Here is a 16150-nt window from a genome sequence, read left to right as displayed (position 1 = left end):
GTTTGAGTCAGGGTTGCCGTTGCTTGCATAAGCCTTGAAGTTTATGTATTTGTAAGTATAGGAAGGAAAAATACATTAAATAATACAATTCTAATGAACTTTTATCTGGGGAAGCTTTGATAACCTTGTGCCATTAACTTGTGCTTTTTCTCTGTGATCACAGTGGTGATTTCTCTGGCTCACCCTTCACTGTGCACTCGGTTAACTGAACATTTTAATTAGCTTTTTAAAGAAGGAGGAGGTTTATAGAGCCACACAAGGCCCGTGTGAGCAGCGCCAGGGACTTGGACATAAAGAAACACCAGGGTGTTGAATCCTGCAGAGTGCTGGGGTGGGGGACACGGAACAGGAGCAGACACATTTTTCCATCCCATTTGGTTTCTTTAGAGGACAATATGTTGCAGTTATTGAGGGTGATAGGATTTTGTACCTCTGGTCCATCAGATCCAGTGTGCTTTTTCCAGAAGAGATGATGATGTGCCTTCAGCTTCTGCTGATGGCACAGGGGACCACAGTGCGGAATAAATGCCACAGTCTTGTGATGTCCCTCGTGGTAGAAAAGACATGACTCAATTACCACAAATACGAAAGATTTTCTGGCACCTGCAGCTGCTGAAATGCAAACTGACCTTGCAGTTTTCTCTGGTTTTATGTCTAATAATTATTGTTATACCCTGTCTCCTTAGAGCCACTGCACAAGGTCAGGCTGCTGACTCCCACAGATACAGCAGCAGGCTGCTATAGCTTCAGTTTAAGCTGAAAAGGCAATTTCCTACCAGCTAGTGATGTTATTTCATAGAATCATGGGATGGTTTGGGTCAGAAGGGACCTTAAAGCTCACCCGCTTCCAACCCCCTGCCTCGGGCAGTGACACCTTCCATTAGAGCAGGTTGATCATCTGGAGCTGACTTTTGATAACACATGAGAAACAGTAGTGCATGAAAGCTATTGCATGGCAGGGCAGACTGCCCGGGGGAGGAGTGCTCCTGATCATGCCTGAATCCTGTCATGTCCTTGTCCTCAGCACCCTGCGGGGGCCACTTAACGTCACCCAGCGGAACCATCCTCTCCCCGGGCTGGCCTGGCTTCTACAAGGACTCGCTGAGCTGCGCGTGGGTCATAGAGGCCCAGCCGGGCTACCCCATCAAGATCACGTTTGACAGGTACTCACCTCGGGCTTCTCAACGGGTTCCTCTCTGGGCTTGTTTTCCCTGGCTCCAGCAGAGGAGAAGGGACCGAAGCGCTCAGCGCTGTGTTCGGCAGCCACGTTCTCTCTTTCTCTTTCCTTTTGTTGATTACCTCCTGAAAGAGGTTAGGATTCAGCTCACATTCCTGAAGAAAAGGTGGGAAATGGTGGGGCTTTTTTCCCTTCTTGTTTTGACTAACTCCTGCTCATTGGCAGCGCTGTTCCAGACACGCGTGGGACATGTTTGTGGAGGCTGAGCTCCCACGGGTTCAGCATGCAGCAGCAGTGAGGATCCTGGGTGCCGAGTCTCTTGACTTGCCCTGGATCTCATGTTTGAGGAGGGCTGAGCTGTCTTGAAGCTGGGTCTCTGTGCCTGGGAGGTGATTGTGCATTTAGCAGAAGACATTTGTTACTGCAAAGGCTGTTTGGTGTCAGCACATGAAGCAGGCAAAGGATCAGAAGCTGAAATGGGTAGGAAGGGAATGGCGTGTTCTCGGTAGGATGCTCCCTCAGCTGAAGGTGAGACCATAGAAACAGAACCATGTTTCACCCCATGGCATGCGCTGCCTTCCAGTCACTAGGGCACATTCAGAACTGCAGTGAAGAAAAGTTAGTGATGCTGGTTTTTCACAGAACTGTTCTTGTGTCCCTTTCAGGTTTAAGACAGAAGTGAATTACGACACCCTGGAAGTGCGAGATGGCCGGTCCTATTCTTCGCCGTTGATAGGTGTCTATGATGGGACTCAGGTGCCCCAGTTCCTCATCAGCACCAGCAACTACCTCTACCTCCTCTTCACCACTGACAAAAGCCACTCTGACATAGGCTTTCAGATCCGATATGAAAGTAAGTGGAAGTTACTCATGTAATTCCATGTTCACCAGCACACAGTGCTCTCAGTCAGAGCCCGCTGGACTCCCTTTTCCCCTTTGCCAGGCAGTTAGCACTGCTGCAGTGACTGGAGAGCGTGAAGCTGCTGCAAGGGAAGGAACGGTTGTGCTTCCTGACTTACTTGCTTAGAGTTTGCTTGTTTATTTTAGCATCTATGGACTATTACCGATTTTAGGAGGCAGCTTTGAGTTCCTCCATCCATTTCATCCTCTTCCTTTGGGGCTAACCAGGAGGACTGTGAGCTCATAGGAGGAGTTGAACTTCCCCCAGTTTAATCCCAGCACCTCGCAGCTCTGCAGCCGCCGGGCGCTCTGACACGAGTGGGTTTGTTTGCCGCAGCTGTGAAGCTCCAGTCGGACCACTGCTTGGATCCAGGGATCCCGGTCAACGGCCAGCGCCACGGGAATGATTTCTACGTGGGAGCCCTGGTGACGTTCAGCTGCGATTCCGGCTACACGCTGAGCGACAGCGAAGCGCTGGAGTGCGAGCCCAACTTCCAGTGGAGCCGGCCGCTGCCCAGCTGCGAGGGTGAGGAGCTCGGGGGTAACATCTGCAGGAGGTGGCAAACGCTTCATCTGCGGAAGCTACGCAGCAGCTGTACAGCTCATGGTGCCCTTCGACCTCTGGCCTGTGTTTGATTTTGATGGGTGGGCTTTGTTCTGCCATTCGCAAGAGCTGAGGTTCTTCCAGCTGATGATGGAGTTGGAACTGCTTAATTCTTTCGTTATTATTTTTGTCTGCAGCTCTGTGTGGAGGTTACATTCGTGGTTCCAGTGGTACCATCCTATCCCCAGGCTTCCCTGATTTTTATCCGAATAACTTGAACTGCACGTGGACAATAGAAACATCCCATGGAAAAGGTGAGACCCCTTTAGCGTGGAGTGGTTTTAGAGATGGGCTGGAGGATGATGGTCGGTGGGAGGCAAGTGCTCCCTGTGTAAACCAGGAGTTTGTCTCTCAGTAATGGTGGGTACCATCATGGGACGTGCTCTTGCTCTCTTTCTCCAGCTCTGTCCTAGTTCTGCAGCTCTCAATTCCCCACTAGTGAGGAGCATTGCCAGCATAGAGGCCAAGTGCTGATCTATTTAGTCCAATCTCCTGTGCAGCTCAGGCCAGTCTTTTATCATGCAGGAAAATGTCAAGAAAATGATCATTGAGGATTAGAGAGCAAGTTTTATGTACAAGGGCAGGGGGTAATTTCTCCTGATCCAGTCAGTATCTGCCTAGGCTAAGCACAAAGGGTATAAACCCTTTATGGAGCTTTATGGCTGTTATGCCACTGTCTCGTTGTACCGGATATCAGCACGACGGGAGCTATCATGAGCCAATTTTGCAAATACCATTTGTATTACAGCAAATAAACTTGTCAATGAACAGCACAGTGCATTAAGGGAGCTATCACATGCTGTGAAAAGTATTCTGTTGAGTAGCAGCAATCCACCACTCCTCATTAATCCACTCTGCCTCAGATTCAGCTCTCTGATGAGGCACTGCATTATCCTGTAGCTAAGCTAAGCATAAGACAGCAAACTGACACTCTTTCATATGAGAAAGTGCAGGTCTGATGGCCTGTGTGCTTTTATGACAACAGCAAAAGAAAGTCTCCTGACCAAGCTAAGCGAGGCTTGATAAAACACGGAGTATTTTCAGGGGTATTAGCAGGGGTATGTGTGCATAAATCTAGGGGCCTTTTGTCCCCTGTCCTGTAAAAGCTCCTGGTGTAGCCAATTCAGTAGTACAGGAAACACCCCTTCCTCAGTGTGGTGCAGTTCTGCATGAGCCAGAGAATTGATGTCTGGATGTCACCATCTTCAGCTGGACCATGTTTGTCACACTGGGGAAAGCCGATGCTGAGCTCTCTGAAAAGCTGATCCGAGCTTTAGCAGGCGGAAGCCTGGCAGCTTTTTCTAGGAATTCTGGCCTTAGCTGCGGGTAGTGAATATTGGAAGATCAGACCTTGAGGTGCTCTGTGAATCCAGCTGGTGGAGAACGTAGAGGGGCCTCTGACAAGAGTTTCAGCTGCTCGTTACCTGCAAGGTTGTGCTGGAAAGGGGAGGATAAGATTCTGAGAAAAGACATTGTTTGGAATAGAGGAATCCCTGGCAGGATCACCCTTGTGCCTGTGGAGCTTTCTGGGCTAGGAAAGCTTCACCCTGCTTGGATGCAGGAAATCTCCAAATCCAGTTAGAGGTTAGGGCGAGAGGAGAGGTTGGATGGACGTTGCTGCACAGTTACAATAATCTGGCACGCAACAGACTTCATGTTAGGAAAACCCCGTGCTTATTTTCCAGTGCAGTGAAAGGAGATGAAAACCAAAGATGCCCTTTTCTCCACTGTTTGGTGGGAGATGTTGAAATGTGTTTAACTGCTGGGCTGTGCTGGTGAGAGCATGCGTACACATCCACATGTGCACGTCCGCATCCCTTCTCTTGCAACAATATCCTGCTTTCCTTAATGAGCTCCTTTCCCGGCTGTCACTGTTAACTGCTGTGTAATGCATTGCAACAAGCTTCTCCCAGCTCTCTTCTGCATTCCTGCAACGTTCCTTCTCGTTCCTCAGTAAAGAGCAGTAGAACAGTGTGATCCTGAGCCAGCACCACTGAAATGGAATTAATGCAGTCCTTGGAGAGCAGAACAGGCTTCAGAAAAAGGGGAGCTGAGCACCATTCCCAGTTACCTGCATCATCAGTGCAGAGCCTTCTCTCTGTGCTTTGCCTTTCAGGTCCCTGTTCTTGGAGACCATGGGGCGTATCGTGATCACTGGGGACGTTTGGTGTTATATTTACTGAAGTGTTTGCCATTGTACCTCATTTCTCTTGTTCTGGTTTCCCACACCCACGTTGCTCATGCCACACTGCTTGGAATTGCAGCGCTGCTGCTGCCCCAGGCACGGGAAGGCTTTCAGCTCCCCAAAGCCAGAACAGAGCTCAGAGCTTGTGCTTCCCAGTCCAGCCAGCTATTCCCTGCCGAGCCAGTGGCTGAGCAGGGGTGAACTGCACCATAAAACCTGGACTCAAGTTATTCACTCCCGGATCTTTATGAACATCTCGCACATGGCCAGTGCACGAGTCCCCTAATTTAAACAAGCTGTTGTTATAATAGTTATTTTTATATGACTGCAGACACTGATTTACTTTATGGACTCAAGAGCTGTACAAATTGAGTTTAAAAGCAGCTTAATTTTAAAGGTATTTAAACGTTTAAAAAGAGGCTATTAGTTTTAATCTGAGAACTTCAAAGTGATTTATTTTCCCTATAATTTGTTTTGCTGTTTTCTTTTACGGAAGGAGGGGGGGAGAAACCAAAACCAAGCCTGCATTTGCAGAGACGTTTTGTGCCACAGTAAATTTCAGAGCAGAGCAAAGGTTTAATCGGAGTCACAAATCCTTTAAAATGAGTTTGTAATTAGCCCTTATGGCTACAGTTGCACAGCCATTAACTGGCTCTGCTGCTGGAGAGGCCTCCTGCCCTGTGACAGGAGTTGTTCTAAAAGACCTGGAATCACGGGGCTGTCCTCCTGGTCCTGAGGACTGAATTACGCTTGCATTCCTATGTCGGTGTGTTGATTTTGGTGGAGCGATTCCTGTTCCTTAGGCTGGGGTTTGTAAAACCAAGGATGTCAGTTGATAAGCAGGGAAAACTGAAAGCATTTTGTATTCACTGCATCTCACCCAGGTTTTCAGGCCAAAACAGGTCGTACTATTTCTGATTGACTGTACTGCTGGTGAGAGTAACAAACATTTGGAAACCATTCCACGTTTCCTACCTTTACAGAGTTTTATGGGGAACAGTGGAACTAAAACATCTTTGCCAGGCTCCATATGATATTTACCTGGGTATAAGGAAGGAATTGTCAAAGTCGAGACCCCTTTCAGTCATCACTCAGTAGTGGACCACACAAATACTTCTGCCTGGGACACTGTAGATGAGCAAAGTGCAAGGAGTTGCTGTGCAGGGGTAAAGATGAAGAGAAAAGAAGGCTGTGGAGATGCCCTGTGTGCTCTGCTCCTTCCCAATCCAGTGATTTCTGTGGGAAAGGCTTTGTATTGGTTACCAGCCCCTCTGACCTTCATTTATTGAAAGGAAACTGCTTGCATGTGACCAATAAACCTTCAGAAAGAAATTGGATAGGCATAGGCATAAATGGAATATTCAGAGTTATAATTTGATGCTGACAAAACCTGTTGGGATGGGTATTAAATCTCATGCTCCAGAGCTTTAATCAGTCTCTAGGTTGGTCACATCCTGATCTCCAGAAATTAATGGGGAGCAAGGAGGAGATTATTCCTCTGATCCTTATGTACAGGTTGCCCGTGCTCGCTTGGGAAGCAGCTGATGCTGTAATTTGGCAGGGGTGGGATGCAGAGCAAGACAGCCCTTGGGTCTCAGCAGCCTGGCAGGCTCCATGTCGTTAATCACTGGCTTAACTGAGATAACTTGGTCATGCCACTGGGCACTCCTGATCTGTGTGAGGAGGAAGGGCTCTGGCTGTGACTGGTGAAGACCAGATCACAGCTCTTGGGCTTGCATGGGGGAGCCTGTGTCTCTGCAGATAGCCCTCTTGGGTTTAGTGGTGGTGTGAGGAGAGCAAAGCCCCATTCAGCCCGAGCAGGGGCTCAGAGCCTGCCCCGTGGTGCTCAGCGTGCTAAGATCCTCGGATGAAAGAAGCCATGTAAATGCAAAGAGGCTTTTTTATTGCTAGGCATTGCTTTAGCTTGTTAACTTTGTGTGACGGTGATGTGACAGGGGTTTTGGTACAAGATCCTGCCTTGCTCTGCTCTCTGAAAGCTGCCGCTGCCATTTTTTTTTTCCAAAGATGGAATTTATTTTCCAGAGAATAAGTGTTTCTAATTGCATTTGAATTCCAGCATGAAAAATCACCTAGCTGGAGGCCTCTGCACAGGCCTGAAGTACTCACTGGTTTGTGTCTGTAGGTGTGAAGGATGCTTTAAGTAATCCATTACTCCTTCCTTGTTCATTTGCAAATGCTGCAAGGTCACAGTCTTCTCACCAGAATGTTTCAAAAAGCTGAAATTGAATTTGGAAGCAGAAACAAAATAGTTACCCACTGTTTGCCTGCTTTTTCTGTAGCTGGGCGTGTTGTGGGGTTTATTTTTGCCTATAATGGGCACAGAGGTGTAGGGTTCACTTTGCTTCTCAGATTCTCGTTTTCCTTTTCTCATCTGTTTCCTTTCTAGCATGAACACGTCCGTGATTTTCAGTGTGCTTTTCCTCCTTGATTGGGCTGCTGCTGCTGGGAAATAGGGAATTGATGCTGGTGTCCTCTCAGGGAGAGGAGAGGGGCTTTGGCTCTGGGCCAGAGGGGTGCCACACAACCACACCTCTTTCTCCTCCCTTGCAGGTGTGTTCTTCACCTTCCATACCTTTCACTTGGAGAACGGCCACGACTACCTCCTCATCACTGAAAATACCAGCTTTGCTCAGCCCCTGAAGCAGCTGACGGGCTCTCGGCTCCCTGCCCCCTTCAGTGCAGGGCTCTTTGGAAACTTCTCTGCTCAGATTCGCTTCATCTCCGACTTCTCCATGTCCTATGAGGGTTTCAACATCACCTTCTCAGGTAAGGACAGGGGTGGGCAAAGACTTCATTGTTTCCCTTCCCGCTCTCCTGCAGATCTTGGGAGTGTTTCTCTGTTGATGCAGTTACATGGATTTGGGTCACTGACACTCACTCCTCTTGTTACCCCAGTAAATTATTCTAGCATGAAGCCACAGTATGACCCCAAAAGTAGTCTCCTTGCAGTCCCCATGTCACCAGATGTAGCAGTTTTGCCTTGAGCCCCAGTAGATGACTGGATTGAACCCACTGGAATTAAATCCCACTACAGACATGTTTGTTGCTTTCTCTCTCCTCTCCCGGGCATCTTCTCTGCTCTGTTACGGACTGAGTGTCAGCTCATGTTTCTTGGGGTGTGCTGTCCCTCTTCCCTCCTGATGCTTTCCTTCCCTGTTTATCAGAGGAAAATCATTGCAGTAAGTACAGCATTTCTAACATGGGAAGCTGGGACAGATGGGATCTTTTGGAAGGCAGTGCTGAGCAATCTGGACTTCTTGGATAAGGAGCAAGGCAGGGCTGGTTACTCCCATTGTCCGTCTGGTCTCTCTTTTTCCTTTGGTTCATTGCTCCACTTGGAGCTCATCCACTGACCCAGCCTCTGCCGCTGGCTTCAGCCTGTCCTAGATGTCACACATGCCTCCTGCGGCCTGGGGCAGGTTTCCAGGAGCCCGTTGGCATTGCTGGGGAGCTGGGAGCAGCGTTTCCTCTTGCTGGGCTCTAACCGACTTGCTGTAATGGCAGATGAGAGCAGACCTCTTGGTGCACAGGGCAGGGCGTTGAGGGAGGCAGGATTCTGCTGGCTTCACAAGCCTCCTCACCCTGCTGTGCTGTTGAAGATCTGGCCTCTGCCCCGAGAGCCTCCAGTAAGCCCATTCAGCCCTGTGCTTCCTGAGCCAAGCCACTCCTGATGCTGCCGTTGACCGATTACACAAAACGCTGGTTTCTTCACATGAAGTCCTGTATCCTCAGAAGTTGTCAGTGAAGAGCAGCGTGTGCGTGGTGCTCTTGGAGAGAGGCCCAGGGAAAGGCACTTTTGCCTATGCAGAGCAGACATCACACCAGTAAATAACTGCTTCATGTGGTAATCTCTGCTTGAAGCACACAAGGTGTCCTTTAACCCAAAGTCCAGCAGATGACTGCTGAAGTGTTTGTCTGTGCACACACTGCAGAAACCTGCACTGCTCGAGTGCCCCGATGAGCTGTTCTGTAAAGCAATCACTTAATGGGCAGAAGCTTTTTGCACTGGGGCAGTTCTTCCCTGTATCTCGGCATCCCTTTTAATCTGGAGGGGACCAGCTGCAGATTCAGAGTGCTGGTGTGGAAGAGAAATGGCCAATTTTGTTGTGGAGCTCGGTGCTGAGATGCTCACTGCCTTTGACAGACAGAGCTCTGTTGCCATAGATGCAGATCAAACCTGCTGCCCTGAGAACTGGCTTCCAGTGCTTTAGTTCTGGCCTCTCAAGTTAGGGATTCGCATGGAAGCTGGTATATATGTTAGTATATACTGGTATATGTTTTCCATATTCCATGGAAACTAGTCAGAAAGTTTCCAGTTCATTTTGATGCATGGAAAAGGCTTTTTGCCTTTAAAAAGGTTGCCTCTAACTGTATGTACTGTAACTACTATACACATAATATATACTGTATGTCTGTGTAAGTGCCTGTATTTGGAGACTTCTTTCCTATCTTGGAAAATGAAAATGGGAATCAGTTACGTTTTAGCTTTCTTCAGATATATGTGTGCATTCTTGCACTTTGCAGGTCTGTTGTTTCTCAAAAAACAGCCCTCAAAGAGCTTTCCATCAAATGTTTTGTGGTCGGAGGCATGTATTTGACTATCACCCAGAATGCCAGTGGCTTGGCAGTCTTGGGGTAACAGTTGGACTTGATCGTGAAGGTCTTTTCCAGCGTAGTTGGGTCGATGATTCTGTGGTTATCCTGGTGGTGTCCTGCAGGTTGCATGTTGAGAGTGAAACCCAAGTTGGTCTTCGTGGCTGAAACAGGATGCACGTCCTTAGGACGCTTCCTTTGGAGAGCTTCACTGCAGCAAGATCCAAACTTCGAGCTTCCTCCTCATCCTCATGTTCAGGGACTGGGGTGCCATCACCAGGGAGAGCAGAGTGTGAGGTTCACCCTCCCATTCCACGAATGTCCCTTTATCCCCTGTAGAATATGATTTGGAGCCCTGTGACGAGCCGGAGGTCCCCGCCTACAGCATCAGGAAGGGCCTGCAGTTCGGAGTGGGGGATGTCCTCTCCTTCTCCTGCTTCCCTGGGTACCGGCTGGAGGGCGCATCCCGCATCACCTGCCTCGGGGGGAGACGGCGTGTGTGGAGTTCGCCTCTGCCAAGGTGTGTTGGTAGGTGGTCATGTGCTTTCATTTTGCTTGGTTGGTTACGCTGTGCTGGCTGGTTTTGGTGGGCAGGGGTGGGAGGCGTTCCCCAGGATGGGGTCTTACAGCTCTCAGGGTGGTTGGTGCAGAGGTGGGGGAGAGGGAGCTGGAATGAGGTTTCAGCCCTGCAGGTGTGTGTGGGATGGCAGGGACAGGCAGAAAGGCTGTGGTTCTCTCTTGAGCTGCAGGCCACCAAGCACGTAGCAGGTTGGGTCACTCCTCAGGGGACACCCGATGCCTCTGCAGCCCCAGTGACTGCATGAGGGGATGAATCGTGACCATGCTTTTTTCTTGTGCAGTTCAGTGAGCAGGAAGCTGCTCAGTGCTCTGCTGCTGCCCAGAGCCATGAGGGATTCACTCAAATGAGGCAGACCAGATCTCTTACCTGGTTTCGCTCTGGCAAAGCCTGCTGGGTAGGTTTTCCTGATCTGTGGTAGTGACCTTTGAGGGCCATTGCAAATAGAACATTCCAGCAAGAGCTGCTCTGCTTTCTCCGTCCGGATTCATTTCCCAGCACTGCATAATGCGTAGGTCACAGGGCTGCATCATCCTGCTGTGACAAGCAGCCTCTTCAGGGCCTGAATGATAATCAGGTTGCAGAGAAAGCTAATCAGGGGAATAGACATCAGAAAGAATCCTAACAAAGCTTTAAATTTGATCCTCAGACATCATCATTAAGTGGACACAGTGGCTTCACCTCCCAGTCCCCTCCTGCAGCTGGTTTGAGGTAGTACATTGATGGTATAATGGTGGGTCGAATTCAGTTCTGGTTTGCATAGAGCTCTGGTGGCAGAGTGACAGCTTTGGCCACAACGTCCCTGCTGCACACTTAGATCTGTGTACTCACCCTGGATATATAATGGTACTGGAGATGTACCCCTTAAGATCACAGGTGCTTTGTTTCTGCCAGACGGACCAGACGCTTTGTATTCAATTCCTGTTCTAGAAATGGGTCTGGAAAGAATACGGGTAGCTTGTTCCTTTGGCTGACCCCTCTCTCCAGGGTAGGGATGCTCCCCACCAACTGCTTCCTCAGATCCCAAGTGGTGAGGTCTCCAGCATCATCCCTGCTTCTCATACATGGCAAGAGACGAGGAGAAAGTTGCTTCCGAAGTACCTCCTCTTGGTGTATCTGCTGCTTCCTTACTTAACCCCGGCGTAATCCTCACTTAACTCCAGTGTGTTATTGGAGGACCAGCAGAGGTGGCAGAGTCCATGCAGACAGCTGCACAGTGATGGTTTCCCTCAGCTCCAGCAACGGTATGCTGTGAAGGGCTCATGGAGATGAGGCAGAGCTTGCTAATCAGGAAAGCTGTTTCCAGGGCAGGTTGGCGTGGTTCTCCCCAGCCGTGCATGCGAAACACCAGGACTCGAAGGAACAGGAAGCTGGTGTTTTACAGCTGGAAATCTTCCAGGGTAAATAGGCCAAGAAAACAGTGGTGTGTGGTTGCTCATGCGGGAGCTAATCAGGGAGTAGCGAAAAACGCTGAGCACACGGTGGTGGCACGGCAGGTTTACACATGTTGAGGGACTGCGGATACAGTGAACCAGCTGCAGTCGGGCACTGGGACCAGGCAGCACTGCTGGCAACAGGAGAATGTCCTTTGGATGCCATTTTGCAAGCAAGCCCTCAAGCTGTATGGAAGCACTGCAGACTTTTGCTTCCACCCTGGGCTAGCAGCAGGTAGGAGTTCATCCTCACACTGTGCCATGAGCTCAGCGCTGTCACTGACAGCAGCAGTGCTGCTGCTTGAGTGTCTGCTCGCTGCTTCATGGAGAGAGGACGTGCCTGTAGCAGTCCTCGTACACTCACAGTGGCATGGTCCTACGCGGGAGAGATTGTGGTCTTAAAAGCTTGCCATTAAAACATAAAATGCAAAGGTGAGGGATGGTTGTTGCTGTTTTCTGGAAGCATTGAACTGCGATTTGCTGACATCCCAAGCCAGGTTGAACCTCCAAAGCTGCCATTCCCTTCCTTCTCTAAAAAGGCTCCTTCTGCCAAGTTCAGAGTCTCACAAATCTTCTAACTTCAAATTTGGCTTAAAATCAAATGCTGTTCACACTACATAGAGTAGAAAAGGAAGCAGATCTGGTGAAGGAGGAGAGAAGTCTTACTTAGAAGAATGTGATGGAACAGGGACAGACAGCAGATCGTGGTGGATGAATAACAACAGGGAGAGGACTCTTTCCTTCCTTATTTCCTTCTTTCTAGAATCATTTGAGCACATCAGCTTCCTGTGACTCAGTTTCCCTGTCTGCATAAGGAGAGGGCATTAATCTCTCTCATAAGGCACCCGAGGTTTAACGATGATGGAAATGCTGTTAAGCCCTGTTTCGTTTGCTGACTGCGCTTGGAAATAGAGCCCGTGGATATGGTAGCAGATGGGTATAGGAAGGAGAGAGCATCTGTGGCTGATGTTGGAATCACCTGCATGTGCTGTATGGCTGGAGTACAATGGGATAATTAAAATGTGTTTTTTTGTCTTTATATAGCTGAATGTGGTTCATCTGTAACTGGAACCCAAGGTGTTCTGCTGTCCCCCAACTATCCACTAAACTATAACAACAACCATGAGTGCATCTACTCCATCCAGACCCAGCCAGGAAAGGGGATCCAGCTGAAAGCCAGGACTTTTGAACTGGAGGCAGGAGATGTCCTCAAGGTAATTCTTGTGTCTCAAGCAGTGAAGCATGGCTTGCTGCATCGTCCTGTGATTGGCACAGCAGGTTTGAACACAGCAGCAAGGTGCCGTGGAGCCGGCTGAACTTCAGGCAGGGCAGCTGGGCTAAACCAGCCTGTGTGCATCCTCTCTAAGGTTAGAGCGAGAGGCAAAAGGTGTGAAACGTATCTTGCAGCCGAGGGACGCTGAGCAGGGTGTCACCGCTGTGCATTAGTTTGTGCTTCAAAACATACTGTGTAATTTTAGGGAATCAGCACCTCTGAACATCACCAGCAGCAGCAGTCTCTGGTACTGAAGCAGCAGTGAGTGTCCTGTGCACTTCAGCCTAGCTGCTTATTTGGGGCTTCAGTCTGCAGATGGATGCATAAACAAACCCTCTGTCCATTAAAATGCAGATGTCTCTGCTTTATCACTGCACCTTCTGCTGTGGTGTCTTCCCTGAGATCTGCACATTTGTTGGAATGCCAGTTTAGTCTGTAGCTAAACTTCAGCTCTTGTCTGCGTAGTTGTACAGAGGAGCTGTTAACACATGGGGAGGTGTGAGGTGCTTAGCATTATTTTTGTGTTTTTAAGAATCAAGGCTGATTTGTCCCCAAAAAAGGGTTGATTTAAATGCAGAATTCCAGACAAGCTCCGCAGCATTCCCACACTCGGATCAATCTGCATTTACAAGTTTCAGAGCTCTGTATTGGAGGAGACAAATCCAGGCTGTTTGTTAGCCACAGAGAAATGGGTTTTGTAGCAGACATTAATATTACAAGATGTGTGCTGCTGTGCTAAGCCATCTTCCCAGAGAACGCCTCTGTCCTTATTTAAGTGCCATACTTCTGCACTGCAAGATGGGTGTAATCCACATATTTTCAGCTCATAAATGACTGGAAGGAGAGAGAGATTTCCAGCCAATGCAGAGAACATACTCGTTGTGGAGGAAATGATGTTCTCTCAACAGGTTTGTCATCAACTTCTCATCTGCTCCTGAGGAAAGGAGCTATCAATCTCCACTAGTGAGAAGTTGCTCTTTATCCTCAGAGAGAATCATGCTATCTAAAAGAAAGGGATAAAAAAATGTGTTTTCTTAAATAATAGCAGGGTCAAGGCACATCTGTGAGTCAGTGTAGGGAGAAAATGGTTTTCCCAGTAGCTGTGCTTTGGAAAGAGCTTGGTTCAGAAAACACAGCCCTGGGTGCAGTGTAAGCTCAGGTGTAAAGAGAAGGATGTGGATCCTCCAGGGTGTGAATCCTGCTCCTCAGCTGAGTGGCACCACTCTCATCACTAGTTGGGATAGTTTCCCTGCCTTCAAAGGACCTGTCCCCATTTGCATAGGGATGATTTGGTCCCTGAAGTAGCAAATGAAAGATGTTTGCCAGACTCTGTTTCTTGTTCCTGCCAGGTCTACGATGGCAACAATAGCTCTGCTCGCCTGCTGGGCTCCTTCAGCCGCTCCGAAATGCTCAGCACCAGCATCAACAGCACTTCCAGCAGCATGTGGCTTGAGTTCATCACCAACGCTGAGAACACGAGTAAAGGCTTTGAGCTGCAGTTTTCCAGTAAGTGCTAAGGCCCTTATGCTTGTGAGATGGGGGTCTGAGGTACCGTGTTGTATTTTTGTGCTGCAGTTGCATGACCAGGGGAGAGTCCTTCCCAGAAAGATCTTGTAGTCTCAAGTGGAGTTCGAGTGGGAGAGATGATAATGTTGGCAAGCCTTTTCAGTTGTGAATGAGGCGGTGGGGATGCAGAAACTTTGGATCCAAGCTGAGATACCAGATTTGTGGGATCTCATTCAAATAGTAATTAAAAAAATATTGATGTTCAATATGGTGTTTTTTCTCTTCAGCAAATGATTTTGAGAAGAAAATTATGGTCTGATCCGTGTTAATGTCTCCTGGCTGTTAAGTATCAGATTAAAACAGATGCTGTTTCTCCCACTCCAGGTTTTGAACTCATTAAATGTGAGGACCCTGGCATCCCACAGTTCGGATACAAGGTACATGACGAGGGACACTTTGCTGGCAGCTCCGTATCCTTCAGCTGTGACCCTGGCTACACCCTGCGAGGCAGCAGGGTGCTGGTCTGCCTGACTGGGGAGCGGAGAGCTTGGGATCAACCCCTGCCAACCTGTGTAGGTGAGACAACTCCTGCTTTGAAAACAACCTCTTACAAGTACTCCCTTGTGGGCATCATGCTGAGCTGAGCACCCTTTCTTCCTCCTTTGCTAATACATATGACTTTAACTCTGGTATTGGTTCCACCCCTCTACATTAATAAAGACTGATAAGGGTGCTAGGTAAGGCACCTTCAGGTTGAGAGCAGTGATGCTATGATCTCTGAAAAACTTCTGCAAGCAGCCTGAACGTGGAACACTGTGCTCCAAGCACGTTTGACAAGGTTTCTGCAAGGAGACTGCTGCTTTGCCAGTCCTTGTCCTCTCACTTGAATGTGTTCAACGAAGTGGCACCACTTGCTGATAATGGCAGACACCAACGTGTGTCCAGGCTTTTGACAGTTCAGAGTCGTGTTTATTTGAGAGCTACATGATGTCTGATCCCAGATTCTGAGACGCTTTAATTCCCTCTGTCTTTTCTTAGCTACGTCCTGAGTCCCCTCTTACCTGTAGCTCTCCAGAAGAACCTCTTCTTGCTTGGAAAATTCGGGTGCTAACTTTTTTCTGTCTGAATGAATTGCTGTTGATTGTTACTCGACAGCTTCATGATTAGCCGCTGTATCCAGGACATGGAGAAGTTCTTACAGACTTAGTCCTCCGAGAGATCTCAACAAGCAGGAGGCTGCTTTCATGGCTGTGATTGATGTGCTCAGACATTGGCACCCCCATGAGTTAGGAACATTCTTTATGCAGGAACTCTCTGCTGAATTTTAGTCTCGATTATTGAGGTAGAAAGACAGATTTCTGTGATTTATGCATCATCTTAACTGTCCCCCTGTTTGCTGTACACATATTACATGTGAATAGTCACGTCTGAGCCCGTGGAAACGTACAGAATTTGAATGGCTACGTTATGAAGATGTATTCAAAATCCTCAGGTTCATTCAGCAGACACACACGTCTGCTGGCTTCTTCATTTTGTCACACTGATGAATTGTTCAGATGTTCTGCGGGTACAAGCAGAAGAATTGAGCTCTTTTACCCCACATGTGTGAATCAGGGAAAGCCGGATGCTGGCAGGCTCTGCCTTTACTCACTACAAAGTCAGAAAGGTGGAGGGGAGCTTCGACAGCATGTCACGTGTTGGGAACGTGCACAGAAATGCAGCTGAATTCAATGACTCTCTTTATCTTTGTTTTGTAGGCTTTAAGAATCTCTTTAAATGGCAAGAAATACTCCCTGTTGTATTTGTAGGATGAGATTTGCTTTGTTGCCAAGTAAGAACTGTAATATGTCATGAATCTTCTCACTAACCCATATGTTTCTT

The 16150-nt window shown here is 48.4% G+C and overlaps 1 protein-coding gene across 3 annotated transcripts in view; it reads left to right on the top strand.

The window, feature by feature from the left end:
• Positions 1 to 16150, top strand: part of CSMD2 (CUB and Sushi multiple domains 2) — a 259895-nt gene that overhangs the window by 159205 nt on the left and 84540 nt on the right. For all 3 annotated transcript variants that reach the window (XM_057403460.1, XM_057403458.1, XM_057403459.1), the window contains 9 exons: positions 1025 to 1163; positions 1843 to 2030; positions 2415 to 2603; positions 2819 to 2935; positions 7438 to 7653; positions 9820 to 10008; positions 12535 to 12704; positions 14113 to 14269; positions 14654 to 14845. In XM_057403460.1, coding sequence (XP_057259443.1) covers positions 1025 to 1163; positions 1843 to 2030; positions 2415 to 2603; positions 2819 to 2935; positions 7438 to 7653; positions 9820 to 10008; positions 12535 to 12704; positions 14113 to 14269; positions 14654 to 14845 — 1557 coding nt within the window. The remainder of the gene's footprint in view (positions 1 to 1024; positions 1164 to 1842; positions 2031 to 2414; positions 2604 to 2818; positions 2936 to 7437; positions 7654 to 9819; positions 10009 to 12534; positions 12705 to 14112; positions 14270 to 14653; positions 14846 to 16150) is intronic.

Source organism: Pezoporus wallicus, unplaced genomic scaffold (assembly GCF_028554395.1).
Source record: "Pezoporus wallicus isolate ANWC-B61680 ecotype Strahan unplaced genomic scaffold, APGP_CSIRO_Pwel_v1 contig_8232, whole genome shotgun sequence".
Lineage (NCBI taxonomy): Eukaryota > Metazoa > Chordata > Aves > Psittaciformes > Psittacidae > Pezoporus > Pezoporus wallicus.
Note: the sequence above shows the minus strand (reverse complement) of the source record. Positions and strands in the feature narration are given on the sequence as shown.